Source organism: Taeniopygia guttata, chromosome 3, assembly GCF_048771995.1.
Source record: "Taeniopygia guttata chromosome 3, bTaeGut7.mat, whole genome shotgun sequence".
Lineage (NCBI taxonomy): Eukaryota > Metazoa > Chordata > Aves > Passeriformes > Estrildidae > Taeniopygia > Taeniopygia guttata.
Window position 1 is genome coordinate 54,511,352 of NC_133027.1, and position 20,327 is coordinate 54,531,678.

At 36.5% G+C, this 20,327-nt stretch overlaps 1 protein-coding gene across 20 annotated transcripts in view; it reads right to left on the reverse strand.

The window, feature by feature from the left end:
• Positions 1 to 20,327, reverse strand: part of PTPRK (protein tyrosine phosphatase receptor type K) — a 374,534-nt gene that overhangs the window by 18,019 nt on the left and 336,188 nt on the right. For 2 of the 20 annotated variants that reach the window (XM_072926862.1, XM_072926871.1), the window contains exons 14-23: positions 17,438 to 17,576; positions 16,286 to 16,327; positions 14,122 to 14,152; positions 10,323 to 10,491; positions 8,187 to 8,222; positions 6,386 to 6,397; positions 5,065 to 5,249; positions 3,249 to 3,336; positions 2,345 to 2,421; positions 2,135 to 2,152 (exon numbers count right to left, since the gene is read on the reverse strand). In XM_072926862.1, the coding sequence (XP_072782963.1) occupies positions 2,135 to 2,152; positions 2,345 to 2,421; positions 3,249 to 3,336; positions 5,065 to 5,249; positions 6,386 to 6,397; positions 8,187 to 8,222; positions 10,323 to 10,491; positions 14,122 to 14,152; positions 16,286 to 16,327; positions 17,438 to 17,576 (797 nt within the window). The remainder of the gene's footprint in view (positions 1 to 2,134; positions 2,153 to 2,344; positions 2,422 to 3,248; positions 3,337 to 5,064; positions 5,250 to 6,385; positions 6,398 to 8,186; positions 8,223 to 10,322; positions 10,492 to 14,121; positions 14,153 to 16,285; positions 16,328 to 17,437; positions 17,577 to 20,327) is intronic. The other 18 variants (XM_072926863.1, XM_030267862.4, XM_072926868.1 and 15 more) reach the window with 18 other exon arrangements.

Here is a 20,327-nt window from a genome sequence, read left to right on the forward strand (position 1 = left end):
AACAGACATTGTAGTGTACCAGGAAGGAGTACTCTAGATTGGGCCCTTGCACCTAAAAATGAGTCCTATTGACATTATTTCCCTAGCTGTATATATTTGGGCTTTTATTTTAAATTTAATAAAAATTCTCACAGCTGATCGGTGTTACGAGTTTAGTCAATATGAAAAAATACACATCTTTTGTCTTCTTCTAAATAGAGAATCACTGTAAGGCCCAAAGAGGAAAATCTCGACTGCACAAAGTGTGCATCAATTACAGTGGGCATGATACACACAAGTACGTACACAGTCTTTTACATACACACACACACACACACACACACACACACACACACACACACACACACACATATATATATATATATATATATTTGCATAGGTAAATAGATAACCCTACATAGCTAAGCCTTTCCAGACAGCTGGATCTATGTCAATTCTAGCAGTACGAATTGTCCACATAAAAATTACAAGACAAAGAGCTACTGCTCTTGAGGAAATAATTCAGAATGTATTTTGACCAGTGCCAGCAATTTAACTACAAAGAGGAAGGAAATTTTAGTGTTGCTGGTGAGAAGACAATACTGAGTTTCACAATGTGGAAATGTTCATAACTCCAATTATTCTCCAGGTTAAGCTTTATTAGGCCACTTGCTGGAAGTATTGCATTACAGGAGAGTACAAGGCCTAGGATTCCTGGTATTCATGAGATGCTACTAAAGTGAAGGATTTCAGTGTACCTAAGGACTTTATATTCTTTTCCATAGACTGCTTCATTTTTCTGTCTAGAGTGAGAGCGCCTTCCTCTGGGGCTTCTAAAAAAATGTTTGAATATCTTATTCTTGGCTTTACAGGAGACCAAAATTGCATCAAATGACAAAAGAATTTCTCCTGATGTCCTTAATATCAAGTCACAGCTTAAAATTGTGGAAGTAGAACCTGTGCCACACGGGTTTACACTCAGTAATGCTTTTGAGAAGAAGATAAAAGTGTCACTTTAAAATTGTAAAATGTCAATTTTAACTTGTAGCTTTCTTGCCTGCTTCTAATGAGATTCAATTCACTCCTAAATAAGAAAATCAATATCCTCAGGGAATTATTAAAAATCTGTGAGAGTTTTTTGTTTAAGGCCCCAGGCAAAATATCACAGGCCTATCATTTCACAGAGATTGCCACGTTAAAACATCCAAATAAAAAAGACAGATATATATCTGGAGCTAAATCTTTGTATCCTGGAAAGTCAAAAGGGTCTTAAATAACTCATCAACTAAAACTGGTCAGGAAAAACTACTAAGGTGCAATTATAAAGAAAAGAAATCAAAGCCATGTATTTAAAAAACACTTGTCATAGCTATTCCACTACCTTTCAAATGGCTTTGGAATTAATTTGAATACAACAACTTGTCTATTCCTAAGGTGTTAAGTAGAGAAAAGTCATATTGTGTCAGTCAAATTGCCTAGTAAAATTTGAATCAGTTTTTAAAATTTATAAACTACTTTGTATTCTGATTAAAGTATGGAATTTCAAATTTTAGAGATTTTCTTCAGAAGTGAAGAAATTTCTGTGTTAAAAAAAAATAAATATATATATATATATAAAAGTGTTTGTGTATATACTTTCTAATACCTAAATTAGCACCTTAAAGCAAATGCCAACTAAATATTGCTTGTCTAAAACATTGTTAAAAACAAACAAACAAAAAACCCCAACCTACAAATGTCATTATCCCTCCTTTTTTTTACTAAACACATATTATGACTACTTCACAGGTATATTTTCAAACAACTACAGCGCAGCATAGTATCTAGCTTCTTATATATATGTGGGAAGGGGAAAAGAAAAGCTAGTGGCCAAAATGACCACTAAAAATGGGAACAGCAAATTCTCTTTAACTGATAGGCTCACCTGAGTTACCTAACATCCAATAATATTCAGGACTAAGCTAAAAGCTAAATTATCTTTTCAAAACAGGAACAAAAAATATTCACACAGAAAAGAAACTTTTTAAAGGAACAGATGAGATAAATTAGATGAGGCATGCATAGTTATAAACTGATAAAAATAGAAGTAATTAATAACAATATCTAATTAAATATTTACAATAGGATGCTGTTATTCACATATAGTGGTACTTACATCCCTGTACAGCCAAATCTACAGCCCAAACCAAAGTCAGATGTGAAAGAAAGCACAACAATGTCAGTGAGTACTAGGACGTAGAACAAGGAAAGTGTACATTTGTTCTTAATAAAAGAAAGCTTTCAATAATTTTGTTGCATAACATGCAATAATTTCACAGATAGAAGCTGGCAAATTGAGAGGGAGAAAGCTGTGCATTCCACTCACATCTATGTAGTTGGCATTAATGTAATCTGAAGATGGATCATCTTCAACAGGTTGCAAAATCACCCTGGAGTGGTCATCTGCAAAAACCAAGTGGTTACGGAGCCTATTTGAAGTGTGATTTTTAAGAAAGATATTAACGATAAGTCATGTAGAGAACCAAAACTGGCACAAGTGCCTTACAATTTACAGTCCCTAAATCCAAACTGTTTACACAGAAATACAAAGAACCATTTTGTCTGAGGTCTTCAATTACTTCAAAAAACCTTCACTACATTTCACTGAGGCCAGCAGAAAGGTATTGGCACTGTCACAAATGGTTAAAAGACACAAAGAAATCAGGTTACTTGCTCAAAGTCCCTTTCAGCATCAGCTCCAGTGTTGGTAATCTAGAAAACCAAAAATGCTGATTACTGTTTCCTCACTTCCAACCCAAGCCTGCTCAAGTTCATATTGAGACATTAATGAAATCAAGACAAAGGAGTTAGCAATGAACTTGGGATTCGATGAAGAGTTAATTCTACCCATTCAGGGACTTCTCCAGCACGGTGATTCCTGTGTGTTCAACTGCATGGGTAAAACAATACAAATTGCAAACAAATAGAATCAACATCCAAATGAGTGCCAGCGTCTTGCTTATATATGCTTACCACAGCTTGCACAAAAGAGATGCAAACGCGAAATTCAGCCTGAGTTATAAAAGGGAGAAAGTTGAACTGTGAAGAACAACAACAACAAGAGCAAAAAAAAAAAAAAAAAAAAAAAAAAGCTGAAAAAGGCACTGTTCTACTTCTCTGCTGCAGGTATTAAGCAGCTGTGCCACCGGAGACTTGCAAAGGAAGAGAGAGCACGGCCCGAGTAACACACGAGTAGAGCAATCGCTCAAACTGAGGACACCGATACTCACATGCTATAATGTTTCCATAGCGGTTCTTTGTTCTGTTTTGATCCTTCTTAGCGACATCCCAAGAAGCTGACTGCCCCTCAAAGAAACTCTATAAATAAAAATGTTCCGAAAGAAAACATTCTGACCATTAATTTATCTCCAGAAATAACAGTTTAAAAGAACTGCCCCACCATAAAGTAAGTTCAGATTTGCTCGCCTGCCCTGGTCACCCAGGCAGTGCCATGGTACAGAAATATCTAGAGAAGAAGGGAGCCTCTGTTACTCTGACTGCTACCAGTAAATGGGCAACTCACTGAGGAGCTCCACAGGGATTTCAAATCCTGTAATTGCCGGAAGGCTAAACTTGCTTACACATCCTTGCTATGGAGGAATGACAGTAAACTGAGAAAGCACAGAGAGACTGATCACTCTTTTTACAAGACAGTGTAATATATATCCTGTTTACTACAACATTACATTGCTTTCCACATATTACTTAGTAAAACATCTTTCCTTCCTACAGAGACACCAGGAACTCTCCTCTGCCAATGTTCATTGTTCTTTTTGTCTTTCCTTATATCCCTCCCTCTAGTCACTAGCAAAATTATTCTACATTTTTGAACTCTTAAGACTTTGATCTCTCAGTATTGATAGAAGTAGTTTTTATTTCTCCTTGGCTTTTTCTTCATTGCCCGTAGATATTTTACTGCTGTTGTAGGTCTATGCTACTCCTTCCTTCCAGATGATCTCTTACCCTGGGTAAGTTATCTCCAGAAAATGCACAGTAGCCATGGAATCAGAACTTTAATGCACAGTCAGAAGCCCAAAGCAGGGAATAGACGTCACATATAGAAACAGAATAAGCAGCAAGCAGGAAGACACCTGATATGGCATCAGGGACCACCCTCCCCCCAGCAGTGGCTGACACTTGGTCTTAGCCTTGAAGTTAGGCAGAGCATAACAAAGCATGTTTAAGTAAAAGAGAGGAAAAGAGCATAGTATTCTTTTAAAAACCACACATTTATTTATTCCAATTCTTATGTTTACAGTAGAGACAGCTGCAGAAAGGAGAGAAGGTTGAAAACTGTGTCAGAAGAGATTGCTTCTCAGAGGAAACTCATTGTAAACCTAGCTATACTGTGAGCAACTTTGGCAGTCCCATTCCCATCTTTACTGTGTGTCTTGCCTGATATTCTAATCCCAAAGAATCACAACAGATTCAGAGATCAGAGCCGAAATGAATCTGTACTCATCTTCTACCTCCAGGGCTGGGAATTTCTTGCTTCCATTTTAACATTAAAGTTGTAAGTAGACGTGCTCAGGCAGGTTTAATTAGAACTTCAAGACGTTACTACCTTTATTATCTCTTTACTGCTTCTCAGCTGGAGCTAAGTCCCAGTACTGCCCTACTGAGATGCTAAAATAAATCAGAAGAGTGCTTCCAGTCAATGTTTCTTGGAAAACCAGGCAGGTTAAACTCTTTACTTCAACCTAATCCAGGAGATCTCTACTAAAAACAGCTCACATAACTAATTATAGCATTTCCACTAAAGATCAGCAACAAAAGAGTGGCAACCTCCTACAATATGTCAAAAAAGGTTCTTTTTATACCCTAGGGAACGCACAGGGATTTTCTACCGGGCAGTTGTAAAGGCCCAAACCATTGGACTCCATTTACTATTTCACTTTTGGATTACATATATAAGAATCTTATGTCTGTTAGTCAGTTTTTCAAACCATGACATTTAGTTCCATCCTTCTGCAATACAATGCAAACAAAAGGCTGCCCATTTCTAAGGGATTTTTCCTAGCAAAGCCCCACCACTGGAGATCTCACCTCATACTCCTCTTTAAATCCATAGCTGTCAGAAGTCTTCATTAGGTTAATATGCTGCAGGAGATCAGCCACCCTGATGGCAGGGTGCAGCTGCCCAGTCTGGTACGGGGATTCTGTGCCTTCGCAGAGATAACGAGGGACATCCAGAAGTCGGCTGGACTCTGCTGTTGCACTGTGATTTTCATCTGTATTCACAAGAAATCAGTGCATTATGTACCCACAGAGCAGTAAAACCTGCTGCTATACATATCAACATCTATTTTGAACCTCTTCCTTCAAAAACATCTCTCATTTCTGAGAAGGCAAAGCACTTACTCTCCAGCACATAAATACTGTGAAGTACATAAAAGAATTTAACAGCAAACACATACAAAAGTTTTCAGTCCTTCATCCAGTAATAAAGATGTCTGAGGGGCATTTTATTTGATGCTACAAAACTTTATGACATTAATGTACTTGGAAATTCCAGACTCTACCAACCAAAGTAACTTTTTAAGGGCTAATACATATCAATAGCAGTATTACACCTTAAACAATAAATTAGAATAATTCCACAGTGGTAACAGCATGTAATTTGTCTAAAGCCAACTAAGAGTGAACTGAGAACCCAGTAAAAAAGAGAAGTAATTATGCCACCATTTCAGAACACCACCTTCACTTAGGAAGATGAATCAGCAGAGTGGTCATTTTAAATCAGGTCCTTTAGTAGAAAAATGAAACTTGAGTTCAGTGTGCTGTTTCAGTCACAACTTTTTACCCTGCATAAGCAAAGAAGTTTCTTTTAACGCTCTCTGTGCTACAAGAATTCTCATATCAAAACCAAATGTCAAAGAGGAGATCATGCATGAAGTGATCATATTGTGTTAATCCTTTCTATGAAATAGTAATTTTATTCAAATTAGTAATTATCAGATCAAATGAATTTGAACAGAAAGTAAAATTCTAATCTAAGTAGCTACTGAAATGAGAAGTAGGTAGTCAACCCTCCTAAATTTCTTTAAATCAGTTAACCATTTTCCTTGCAAAGGATCTAGATTAGGAGGCAAAACACTCTATGAAAAAATTAACTCCCCAAGGGTTGGATTTTGTACAATTACACCAAAATGTAAACACTATTAATGTCTTCTGAAATTAAATCTCCTGAGAAACCCAACTCTTTGAACTGTCACCTGAGTTACTAATTTCAGTACCAAATTTATGCCTCACTAACCTGCCTAACAAGATGAAAGACATGCTGCAGTAATGTTACCCATACTAAATCACACACATTTCAAACCACTTCAGGATTTGTAGTTCTCCCCGTTGCTCATAGAATACTTACCAGTAATAGGCACTTTAACCCATTGAAGCAGCAAAAAACAATGAGTGAACAGAACATAAGAAATTTATTTCAGGACTATATTAGAAAATGGCTAAAAAGAAGTGACATTCAAAGTTGTTAAATCTTCACAATAGGTAACAATGAAAGCCATTTAAAAAATGTAAGGGCCACATTATTATACTATCAGTGTAATAATAGGGACTTGGGAAAAGCAGAATTGTCATACCAACTTAGTGCTAATGTACACAGAATGAAGAGCAGCATTAATAACTTATACATGAAGAAAAAGAAAACTAGCAAAGCTACAAAGTAATAAGAGTTTCATATAAAAAAATATGTTCTATGATTTAGAACCCTTAAAATATTCCTCATCTCTAAACAAGGCAGAAGAAAACTGTTTTGTCATGCTGGGCCAAGCAAAGGCTATATTAAAATGGAGTAGGCCAAATGTTGCAGTTCCAAAGGAACAAGGTTACAGATACCCACCTTTTACTACATGGTGTGCCCAAAAGCTTGTACACTTCTCTCCACTATTTCAGTCCACTCTATGAAAATTAGTACCTCTTTCAAGTATAAATAGTTTGCTTATATGAGGAAATTATCATGCCCAGAATATCATTACCAGTAGATGAAAAAGCAGACAGGAACTATTAAGCTGTTCTTCATTTAGTTCCTTGCCCTTGGTATTCACAGCTGTCTGTGACTGTGTCTGTCACAGCAGAAAACACCATGGCAGTATGGCACTGAGTTCCCACTCATGGTACCATGAGCACTTCACAAGCACAGGATCAAATTCCAGAGTTATCTTGATTATTTGGGAGACCATGCGAAAATCAACAAGGTGAATTGAATGGTGAATGCAACAATAGCGTGTTTTGAAAAGGGAAGTCAAATATATAACTACAAAATTGAGTAATGGACTGGAAAATGATAACTGTGAATTTAACATGTAACTCAATGCAAAATGGACACAATAAAAAGGAGAAAATACAGTTCAGTTAACATAAACAGTAAAAGGGGGGCATGGGGGTACCTATTCCACTCAGCTCAGCATTAAGACTTCTTCCAAGAATGCTACCTGATTTGAGGCACTGCAATTTAAAATTCAACTTATGAGTTGGGAAGCTAGAAAACATTCAGAGGAAAATAATGACAACAAATTTAGAAAATGTCACCCACATGATAATGAGTGAAAGAATTGGGTTAAACTCAACTAAAAGAGAAATAATTGAGGACATGAGCTTTTCAACATAAAAAAGTCGGTTCTGAAAGGACAGAAATGTGCTACTTTTCCATATTTTCTATGAGTCTCTCAAAAGGAAATGGCTCAATCCACAGCAATGAAAATTTAGTCTAGATTAGCCTAGTTAGGAAAAACTAGGGGTGAGCATTAATAATACTTAGTAGCAACACCCAGTTAGTAGTAATTAATACTCAGAAGACTGACCTTTGGGTCCCAAATATTACTAATATGAATCTAAATTTATTCTTACTAAGGAGGACTGAGGCACTGGAACATTCCACTGCAAGAGCAAAATTCTGTTTGCTACAAATTTTTTCCATTTACGTATTTCCTCATTTACTCTTCAGTTAGCAATGACTAGGAATAACTTGTTAATGAGGACATAAAATAATTTTTATTCTAAAATTGTTGTCAGTCTAATTCTGAATTGATGAACTGAGTGTAGAATTATTTTCTGGCAACAGCATAGTTTTACATAAAACAAGCTGTTTCAACGTTCAACCATGCAAGGAGACAGAACTCATGCAGGAACAGATAATGAAGGACTAGGGTCCTCACCTAACACAGCTGTCGGCACAAGTGGATCATTGGGCACTGTAGGAAAACAAAGCCCATGAAGAAACACATTACCCTTAATTTGTGTAGTTTTAAGAACAAAACTTCAGAGTATGACCAAGTGATAACTAAACTCCATTAATTTTGTTACAAGAGAAAACCAGAATGAATACAGTTCCAGAAAACATCATCAATAAAAGAGGTATGCAAGGCAGTGATTTCAGACTTTAGAAATGTAATGATAAGAGCCAGGAGATCCTTACTGAAATAAAATAAAGAAGACATTACATGCAATTTAGTTTTTGAAAGGACTCCTCCTACACTATTGTTTTTTTCACTTCACAATAAAGGTTCACTTTCATAGAACTCACTTCTTTCATTTTAAACCCATCCTCTCATGTAATACTTGAATAGCTAATCTCAAAATAAAATGGTATTTCTATAAAATTTTCCAGGTAATTACAAAAATTATATATATTTTTACTGTTAATAGCTTTTTTAATGCTCAGTATCAATGAGATTGCTCATAATGAATATAGGAAAATCACAGATACACAGATGCAGATGTCTGAATAAAATTCATAGAATTTTATCTTGTGTTATCACAACTAGAACCATGCAGAGATAAATGCAGTGCTTTGGACAGAAATGGCAGAATCCAGGATCTGTTTTGTTCCAGTCTGGAACAAAAAATTAAAACATCAAAGTGTCTGTTACAGAATTAAGCTCCAGTTCTCAAACAATCTGCCTGAAAGTTTGTCACATAGCAGGAAACTCTGAAAGCTTGGAAGACTTGTCTGAGCACAGACAATGGTCAGAAGAAACAACTCCTCCAATACATAAAAAATCACATTCCTAGGATGTTAGAAACTGGTGGTGTCCAACTTCTTTGCCAAACAACCAGGACAGCTGTGGTGACAGGAGCTCATGGGTTCTTGGAATCACATCAGGCCATCTGAAAGGCTGCCTGACTGCCTGGCAGCCCCGGCTCACTAACAGCCACGTCAATTCCTGATAAATTCTTAGTCTGGGATCCACCATCACAAGCCATATCAAATTGTCTCTGCAATCCTGCCTCAACAAATTTCAATGCCAATAAAGCATCAAACTTTGGAGACTTTTCAAACTGTTCCAGCCAAAACTGTAGAAAAAACACCAGGTTGATACTCCCATTTATAACTGGTTACAAGACACTTAAAATGTTAGCACTTAGCAGTTTGGTAAGCTTCAACAAACCAATCAATAAACCCTTCTCCAAAACCCATTTCCCTTACAACAACCAGAAAAGAGCTTAAGAGCCTTAATGGATGTATTTTGCTGAAGCATGGTAAGCAGTATGGGAGACGAGAAGAGGCATGGAGCGTCATTCACAAAAGGTGGCTATTCAGAAGCAGCTTATGCTGCTCAGATCTGTTTAAAGCCAAGTCCATGGAGCTGTGAGAAGCTCAGGTTCCTACCAGCTCCATGGCAGAATTGTATGCCCTTGCAATTTATAGACTAGTTTTGAAATATTCAGTCTGCCAGTGGAGTACATTACTTTTGGCAAGGTATAGTGATGATGTTGGGAGTCAAGAGTGCTAAACACTGGCAGCTATAACCCTTAACAGTCAGAAACCCAAACTTTTTCCAAACTAGACAGTCGGCATATCTACAAAAAATGAATACAAATATAGAACCAATTTGCAGATATATTAACAAGCTTGTTCCTAAACTCACAAACAGCAATTAAAATTGTCAATGTTTCCTTCTGTTGTAATGTCCTTACTGCCAAAAAAATAGAAATTAATTTGGACCTCATATTATTACTCATTACAGACATGGTGTTGTGCAGCAATATTTAACATACTGGCATTAAATAGTCTCATGGGGAAAACTCAATTTCAAGTTTTAGCTAAGGTATTCTGGAAGTATGATACTTTCCCTAAATAAAATATAATTGTGAAAGCACATGCAAATATTTAGTTAAATAATTAGCCACATTCCAATAATGACAACATACAAACATCCCTATTCAACCTTTTGCTTTACCATCGTTCCTGGAAAACCCGGAGCATAAAACAATTTTTCTTAAAAAGCAGAATTGTTTTCTGTGTTTCTATATTCACCTACACTCTGGAGTATCTATCACTGCCTACTTACATCTGGGGCTGAAGTTATGCGAGTCCATGAATGTGATAGACAGAGGATCCTCTGCATGCAGAGTGCTCTGGTCAGCGTAACTCCTGTCCATGGCATTCACCATGTGGGTCATCTCCTGACGGGTGGTTCCCATGGCATCCTTGCGCTTCTTAGCAAGTTTGCTGCCCAGCCAAAAAAAAAAAAAAAAAAAAAAGTAAACCACCTTAATATTAGACGAATGTTAGTGTCTACAGTAATCATTCTCTATAATCCTGACTGACTGATAAGTTTGACTTACTTCCCTGTGTGCAATTTTTTCAGTGTATGATAAAACTGTGCACCCTGCTATGAAACAGTCATGGTCTTGTGTTTTCTGTACACACACAAATGATGTCATGGAAGTGCTTACTTCTGTCCTCTGGCAATATTTTTTTTTCCTGTGGAGTAATTACACTAATATACACAAATTAGAGAATATAATTACATTTTAACTGAAATGACAAATAAGAAGCATCTGTGCATGCAGTTTTATCAACCATCTCCATTTAAATATCTATTTTGATTTTTAAAATGGATAATTCATTCCCCTTGCTTGTGTTGGGAAAGAGTCACGTAACTTTCTAAATTAATTTGTTAGTCAAAAAAACCTATGAAGTAACAAAAGAAGCATAATCATTCAATACACATTTATATTAAATATTTATATTACGTTTTATGTAAAAGGTTGTATTGCCCATTCAATACACAAGATACGAGAGGATACCACACTATGGTCCTGGTACTTTGGTTCTTTGAAAAACAAAACTGCCCTTATAATTCTACCTTTTCATGGAGTTTGGGAACATTGTAATTTTGACATTAACAGTCTTACACTCTGACCGTATCACAGTTAAAGATCAACCTAATCTGTACAACTAAACCCCTCAAACTAACAGCAAGTGCTCTTAAAGTGCATGTTTTAGAAATATCACTCAATTCATCCCTTTTGAGAAAGAGCAAGAAGTGATTTTCACTGTCTCCAGGAGTCAGATGGAAGCAGATAATAAATTTTAATTGTAACTTCAAGCATATATCTCAAGTAGCAGGAAGTATGCAGAGCAGCATGAGGTGTGCCTTGGTTCTGCAGAAACCTGAAACACGTATCAAACTGTCCTGAAATCTCCCTATTTTCAGCTGAAGCCATGACTATAATACAGTAGGTAGCCAACCTGCTTAGTCGGATAAATCTCACACCACATGGGAGAGACACAATCATCACTTAATATACTGAGTTCTTGAAAACGTATGCTTAAAACACAGCTTATCTTCATAAGGTTTTTCTGCATAGAATACCATCAAATGCCCTGGTAATTGTTTACATATTGTTTGTCCTACATTTCTCTTTACTAAAAGGATGGCCAACTTTAAATAGTCCATGCACATTCTAAGAGCAGACAAGGATAATATTAGGCACTTAGTACATATTATAATATTAGATATTAGGAAGAAATTCTTTACTATCAAGGTGGTGGGACATTGACAGCAGCTGCCCAGAGAGGCTCCCCTCTTTGAACGTGTTCAAGGCCAGGTGGGATGGGGCTCTGAGAAATCTGATCTGGTGGAAGGTGCCCCTGGTCACAGCAGGGGGTTTGGAACTATATGATCTTTAGGGTTCCTTCCAACAGAACCTATTCTGGGATTCTGTGAAGAATATGAGTGCAAATTATCCATTCATTTACTTGTCAAGTCCTGGGAAAATTCACACTGTTGCCTAGGGCAAGAAGTACTTCATGCTTTCACATATTTAAGAAAATGTTACAGGGCTGTTTCTTAAGTTAACAATCATGGTTCATGATGAGGCACCACGGTGTAGAATACAGATGGACAAAGCTCTCCTGTGAATAGTAGATTCTTCCACCAATCAGATTCTTCCACCAATCAGATTCAGTCCTTATTTTGTCAGATTCCTCCCCCTTTTGCTCCATCCACTCCTTTGATGGAACAGTTGGAAAATTACTACTCAGTAACATTCTTACTACAAAAATCCCAAAGGTGGTCTCTAAACCTATCATTTTTTTCATCAAACTGTTGTTTGATGGGTTTCTGTATCAGTTGCTATATGAGAAATAAAAAAATCTGTTGGATATCCTCCCTAAAATGCTTTATTTAATACATTTACTCCACACGTTCCTTTCAACTTAAGAGACATTGGTTTAAATGATGCTCTGGTTGAACAAATGAACTTCCAAGAGTGAAAGTGCTTGAACTTTATAACTGGTTTTCAGTACTATCAAAGCCTTCACAAAACTAGGATTTCTGGTTCAAAGTAGTTTTTTAAGTTTCAAACCCTTTCAAACAGTCTCTATACAATGAAGATCACCTTTTTCTAATGTCACCTCAGAAACAGAACAAAAAGATTATTACATCTCATCTCTTGACAATATTAAGCTTTTCTTTGAAGCATCACTTTGTAACAAAACCTGCTAGTCATGCTAAATAAATCAACAGCTATTAAGGCTTTTGCATTATTAGCTTATTACAGTAGCTACTTTCTAATTCTTATGCTCTGCTTCAACACCTAAAAAGGCCTATTGTGTTCTAGCAGTGCAACCCAAAGCTGCTGGGAAATGGGAGGACAGCTTTATTGTTCAACAGCTCTGGGCTCCCTTGGGGTTTGACAACTTCTTTTTCCTTTCCTTTCCTTTTTTTTTTATCTTCCCTCACTCAGCGAAAGCCACATGCATTCTATGCTTCGTGATAGTTAAGTGAATCATTAGGTTAAAGAACTTGAGGCTGACAGAAAGCATAAATGATTCTCATTATCTGCTAAAGGATTCAGTTGGATGAATCTGCTCAGGTGGGTGTTACAGTGGCTGGAAGGGAAAGGTGCTCCATCATTGGATGAAACTGTGTGGTTAATTATCTTGAGTAGAAGGAAGTGCTATTTAACAAGGAAATTATAATTAGTCACAATAAATCAGAGAATGGCAGTTAGCTAAACCAGATTATCTTCTTTTTTTAAAATTTATTTTTATGGTGGTTTAAAGAAGTAAGCTAATTCTGCTTAAAAATGTGGGAGAACATTATTATCAAACACCACCAGTTCATCAAAGCACGCAAGTGCATCCTTAGAATTCCTCTGAAGTCAAGCATTTTATGCATTTATCTGGAATGAAGAATGTGTGTAACTGCTTGCTCAATCACAGACAAAATTGTCAGAGTCCTCACAAAAACTCATTTGGTCAACAAGTATCAAAAAGCCAGTTTTGCTTCAATGAAGCAAAAAACTTTTATGTAAACCAATGGTATAAAGTAAGATCCACACTTCAAGATGTGTATGCAAAGCACCTCAAACTCATAAGAGGCAGACTGTAAACTATTTATAGAAGTTTGGCACCTGCCTACAACCTGCATAGGAAAATGGTACACAAGATAACTCCTGAACTGATACTCCCAGAACATATAGTTTGTGATTTACTGGCACAGTTCACTATTTAGGAAATGGGAAAAGATCTCTTTTCCTTAGTGTGATGTGTTGCTGTGAATCATAATGCAAATTAAATTATGATCATAATAAATTAAAATGATAGTTATGGAAAAAACTGTAGCAAAAACCTAAGTTCTCAGTATACAGTTAGAAATACAATATCCCTTTAAAAAAAGAAACAACAGGGTAAGTATAACAGCAACAAAGATACAAGCAATTTTTCAAGCCTGAGAACAAGGAAAGGTAACTATCAATAAAACTTTGGAAAAAATTATAGAGACTGTTTTTCTTTTTTAAAAAGGGATACTGCATCTTTAAAACACATAAAATAGTAAGTCACCCGTATTCTACTTACAGATAGTAGGAGTAAGAATAGTAGCTCCTCCTGGCAAGCAAATCATAGACAGTGGAAAAAGAGAAGCAATGGTGAATGAAAAGCGTGACTCTGTCACATCCAATAAAGCAGAGAAATGTGCGTTTAAAAAAAAAAGTTGAAAAATTCATGTTTCTTTGGTTAGCATTTCAACTTGCTCATGCACAAACTAGCCTTACATTGCCATGCAATTAAAAAAAAAAAACCACCAAAATTAAAAAAACCTAGCGTATAAAAATGATTTGTTTTTAAGGAAGATCACTTGAGAAAATTACATGCTGAGATTTTACTTATTGCCAAAATTTTTGAAAATTAAATGGATTGTGTAATTTCAACATGCAGTTCAGCATAATATAATGATTACCGCCTAGATGTCATGACAAATGAACAGCTGTGTACAAATCTTGTGCAGCAGATACGCTTTTTACTTTTCAGTCACAAAAAATAAGATTCCATCAATAAATACGTTTAATCAGAGAGCAATTTCTTGTCATTCACTTTAACATATTTATCAGTACACAGTTGTATATATATGTATATGTTTGTATGCGTACTATGTGTAGCTATATGAGTACACACATTTTAAAGAAAACTGCACATTTCCAGATATGTGTGTACTGGCATATCCACCACACATTTCCTGAATGCAAACATATGCTTTTATTTTTAAATCTTACAATTGAAAATGCTGATGTAGTCATGCTAAGCATTAAAAACATGGAAGGTAAACAAATGGAAGGAAATGAAGGACATTTGGAAATAGTCCAACAATGATTTAGAAAATAAAAATGGCATTGCTTGTTAAAGATGCAGTATCCCTTTTCTTAGCTGGTTTGATTACTCCAGTAGAAGTCTTTAAAAGCTGTTAAGAGCTTCATTCAGGAAAACCTCAAACCAATTTGTACAAAATGATCAGGCAAAGGCTAAAACATCTCAAGCTCATGAACAAAACTGCTTAGTACTCCATTTTTCAATAAAATATAATGCTGCATTTAATCAGTTTGAGATAGTGGTAGCTGTGCATATGACTTAATAAACCAATAAAAATGCAGAAACCATGGTTTTATTGACTTTTCCATCTAATAAGCTGTGGTCAATTCGGTACCAAAAGGGATACTACATAATGGATCGCTGAATAGGTACACTACAGAAGGTGATTCAGACGGATCAGTTTTCAGTCCCACTACAACTAAGTGAAGTGTGTTTTTGTATGTGTGAATGTGTCAGAGTTTTTACAACTGTTTCTGCCTTCATTATATGAATTGACCTGGTTCACTAGATGGACTGATTTAACTCAGGAACACAGTTTTTCTATGCTTTTTGTAAGCGACCTTGACTAAAGCTGGTATAAAAAAAGTGCCCATTTTCACTAAAGGCAGAGAAGGAGACACCTACAACATATGCAATAGACAATCAGTTAAACTATTGTGATGGAAAATTGCCAAATATGAAAGATTCATTAAGCAGGTTAATTTCTCACCTATTTAGAACAGAAAATAGTACAAGGGTTTAGAAATATTATGTGCTATAGAATGATGATAATTTCTAAAAGGATACTGCCTTCACAGGTTCTGAGGAGGGAAAGGGGGAAAAAGGGAAATTTAAAAATATCACTTCACAGATATAATTAACTCGCTTTGTCAAACAATTCAATAGTGAAAATTTGAGCCTAAAGGACTCTGAATGGAAGAGGCAAAACGATAGGAAAAATGTGTACATGGATCTGTTTGTTTGTTTGTTATTTGCAAAACTAGTCAATCACATCTGGAAGTGACTGATACACTGTAGTGTTAGTTGGCCTCTCACACAAAAACACACGTGCACACAGAGAATTTTCTATGAAGCGTAAGGGGACTACTGTAACACTCAATAAGGTGGTACTTCCCAGCACATACCATGCTACAAAGCTACAATATAGAGATTTCCTCCTAAAAGTTGAAAAACAACTTCACTTTTGTTTTTTGAGAGTCGTGTAAATAAATAAAACTATAAAGGCTAACTGTATGTCTTTTTTGTACATGATGAGTTGGACCTTTTGCATATGTGTAAAGTCTCAGCCACAGAGGTAAACAACAGAGAAAAGTAAAAGCACTTTTGGGAAAAATCACATATGTAGCTAACTAACACAGAACACTATAAGCATACCTAATGTTTCTAATGCAGACGTTTCTTCTCCAAGTTATATATCTCCAGGGATAATTGTAAAAAGGCAATAAATTAAAAAAATCTAATGCAAACCAGCAATGATAACATATAGAATGATCTTAATCTATAAAAATAATAGCAAGCTGCATCTCAGAGGAATATATGCAACAATCACGAAAATACTTTTTATTATAATTTCTGCAAAAGGCAAGGGAACACAACGCACACACCATGGGAAGGCAAAGGGCTCGTTCTATCCAAAAGAAATCAGCTTGTGCCACGTGAAGGGGAACTGCCGGGGATAGGGTGCACAGAGAGAGAGGAATTCATTTCTATACAATAACTATGGAATTATAGGACATATTATGGACTTCTATGCCAGGTTAAAAGAGTTGCAACTACTGGGAAGGCTAGGCTTTGAAACGCTGACCAAGCAATAGGATAGCACAAGTTACTACAGGTAGGAGGATTGGGATGCAGGGATAGCATTGAACAATGCCAGAAGATGGCGATATTGCTTACTGTCTAAGAAAGCACTGAAAAAAATTTAAATTCACTCAAATTAATACACTTTTAAACAATTTCATGCACTAAGGACTCACTAGATAATTTTACAGTGATGCAGTATGACTTTTAAGAAAAAACTCCAGGTTTACAAGAGTATAAATAGAGGTATAAAATTACATTATTTTGCAAGTTGGGTAACATACAAATACAAATAATTCATTAGAGCTGCATAGAGAAAATAATATTCATTAAGTGGTTAAAACATGAAAAGTGCAATAAGCTATTAATTTTTCTTTACTTTAAAAAATAAAAAAGGCACCATGAATTTCAATTCCACCCACTTTAACAATCTGTACATTCTTCCATCTCCAACTTAAAAATCCTTGGAAATAAATAAGTATGGGAAAATTTATAGTTATCAGAATCTTAAATATAAAGAGATCCTGTCTTTAAAGATATCCTAAGAATCACAGCAAAACTGAAAGAAAACACAAGGAACTAATCCAAAAACCGACCAAATGGACCAAATCGACCTACCAGTCCCAAAACTCTTTTTTTTCTAAAGACCTGTAAAAAACCCTTCTTTTAAAATTGTTTATAGGGAGGGAAAAAAAAAAGACCAATCAGCACAGATAATTTTCTTACCTTTTTTTCACGATCAATATGACAACAAGGAGAAGTAGGATGAATACCAGAATCCCAGCACTTATTCCTGCTATTTTCACCACTCGATCTGTTTGTTTAGCGGGATCTGGAATCACCTCAGGTTCTTCTGTTGCTGCTGCTAAATTAATCAAAAAAATAAGTTACTTAAATGTGTAAGCACTAGAGACAAAGAAATAATTATTGATGATAATTTTCAAATATGTGTGTGTCTTAATAAAGTAGTCAAAATATAGATACAGGCATCGTGTTTAAACATCTACACATATGTATGTAGACACAGTATAAATTTAACAGAACCATAGAATAAGCATAATCAGAAGGGACCCACAAAAATAATTGTGTCCAACTCTTGGCCTTGCACAGAACCATCCTCAAAAGTCACACCATATGCCTGAGGGTTTTGTACTAACATTTTAGCTCTGTCAGGCTTGGCGCTGTGACCTCTCTCCTGGAGAGCCCATTCCAGTGCCCAACCAGACTCTCGGAGAAGAACCTTTTACAAATACCCAACCTAACCCTCCCTTGACAAAGCTTGAGGGCATTCCCTCACATCCTGTCACTGGGCACCAGAGAGGAGAGATCAGTGCCTGCCCCTCTGCTTCTCCTCACAAGAAGCTGTAACTGTAATGACGTCTCTCCTCCGTCTCCTCTTCTCCAGGCTGCACAGACCAAGTCAAGTGGCCTCAGCTGCTCCTCATGCAGCTTCCCCTCAAGGCCATCACCATCTTTGTTGCCCTCCTTGCAACAGCAAATATATGTATACAGCTGAATATATATATATACAACTCTGCACAGGCAGAAGTGTTTATGTATCTGAATTTCCAAATAAGTTACTGTATTAAAACACAGAAGACAAAGCAGAGACAATCTATCAACTTACCAGCATTATTTCATTTAATGTTATTTCTTTTTCAGATATTTAATATGGAATATTTAACACTGAATAGCAAGAAAACATTTTTGCACAAATAGGAAAACACTTTTTTCCAAGCCGCAATGTGAACCTTAAGCTGCAGTGCTCCTGTCCTCCACACAGTTTCAGTCCACCTTTGTACATTAATTCACCTTACAGCATCTGGTCTGAGATCTGCATTCTACTGGGAATTTTGATTCTCTAAATAAGGTCATCCACAAACCAAGCCTAAAGTCAGCAGTAGTTTTATTTCTGTTTATAAGCCCTGAAAGATACCCCACAAACCACTGTTCTACAGAGAGATGAAACCAGTCCGTAACACAACTGAGTGGGCTGAGGCTACAGGTTACAGCAGAGAGAAAAATAGAATATACATGAAAGTGCACAGCCATTCAGTCTGCACCTCTTTACATAACAGCCCAGTGTAAAAAGGGTCAAGAACAGAAGCTTTTCCAGCCTGGTAAAAATATGAAAAATATAAATAGGTTTTAGCAAGGGGTGAAATCACTTGAGATGTTTACTTGTAGAATAGAAAATGGCTTTCCAGTTCTCCAGTTCCTGCTTTCTAAGGCTGTGGCCTTTCCTCTACTCACTGGCATGAACGGGTACGTGTGCTTACTCTCCCTCTGGCCCTTCTTCGCTCACTCTCCACCCAGCATGCAGCAGATGCCATTTAACCTCTCCCCTCACAGCATCTTCATGTGGAATAAGTTACAAGCTGTTGATACCACCATACTTATGTCATTACACAGAAAGTGTCCTTTGGTCTGAAACTAGGATGCTTCTCAACAGATCACCAAAAGCAGCAGAACAAAAACCAAGGCGAAGTCATATGAGAGAAAGGCTTCTGCTCCCCTGAAAATCGACTCCATTCAGGAAGCTAGTCATTATCAGGGATAATTGGTAAATTATACTTTCTGGGTTTAGCCATGTTACACAGATCATTTCTATTCGTATTCCATGTGCACGAACCCACAGTACCTTTTGAGGGAAGGATAATGCTGTTGTTTAAAATTACTCTTTATTACTTATTTGTGCAACCTTCGTCTCTGCAGTATCTGAACCACGTACTAACAACTTGTCCTCAGAAAAACCTTCTGAGTTAGGAACGTGCTCTCTCCCAGACACCCACACAAGAGCTAGACAGACAGTGAGAGATCTGGCAGTGCTTTAATCATAAAACTTAATCATCATCATAAGAATTCATCATTATAATCATCTCTCTCACCTACAGCTTGAACTCTATCTGCTGAGAAATACTCAACGTTTCCTTCTGTATGTAAATTCATGCCTGCATGCACACTTGCATACATAACCTGTGAGGACTGAATACTATACTTTTTGTTTGTATTATGTGTGTTGTTGAGGTGTCAAGGGATAAAAGTAGGGATCAGCCAGGAGATGTGTGCATGTACAACACACACTAGCTAGAATTAATGTTGTATGCACATCTGATGTTGTCTAACAGAGGAAATGAGGGGCATGACTTTTGAGGCAGAACTGGAAGATGAAAGTATTCAACATTCTCAATCAACTCCCAGTCCAGTATTAGTTGGGCTGGATGTGACAAATGTGAATGAACATTTGATAAGCAGTAGAGCCAAAAGGCCAATCAGTAGAGTCAAAGGACAAATCTAAGATAAATATAAATGGCTTTATATGCCAATGGGGAAAAAAAAAGCCATGCTTGCTGTATGGAGTATTGAGAAAAAGCAAGGACATGGGAAGGGTAAAGAGGGAGAATGCAGGAACGGGATATTTGCTGTGTTTGGAATTGTACAATGTGAGTGCAGCTGGCCAGCTCTGACCTAGCAAAGGTAAGAACTATTCAAATTGCAAAATAACTAAGGCTGGAGCAAGAGATTTAGTTGTGTGGATGGAGATTTAAGGCCAAGTCTCTGCGAGATTTCAAAACATGAATGATAGGGATTTGACCTGAAGATACACTTCAAAACT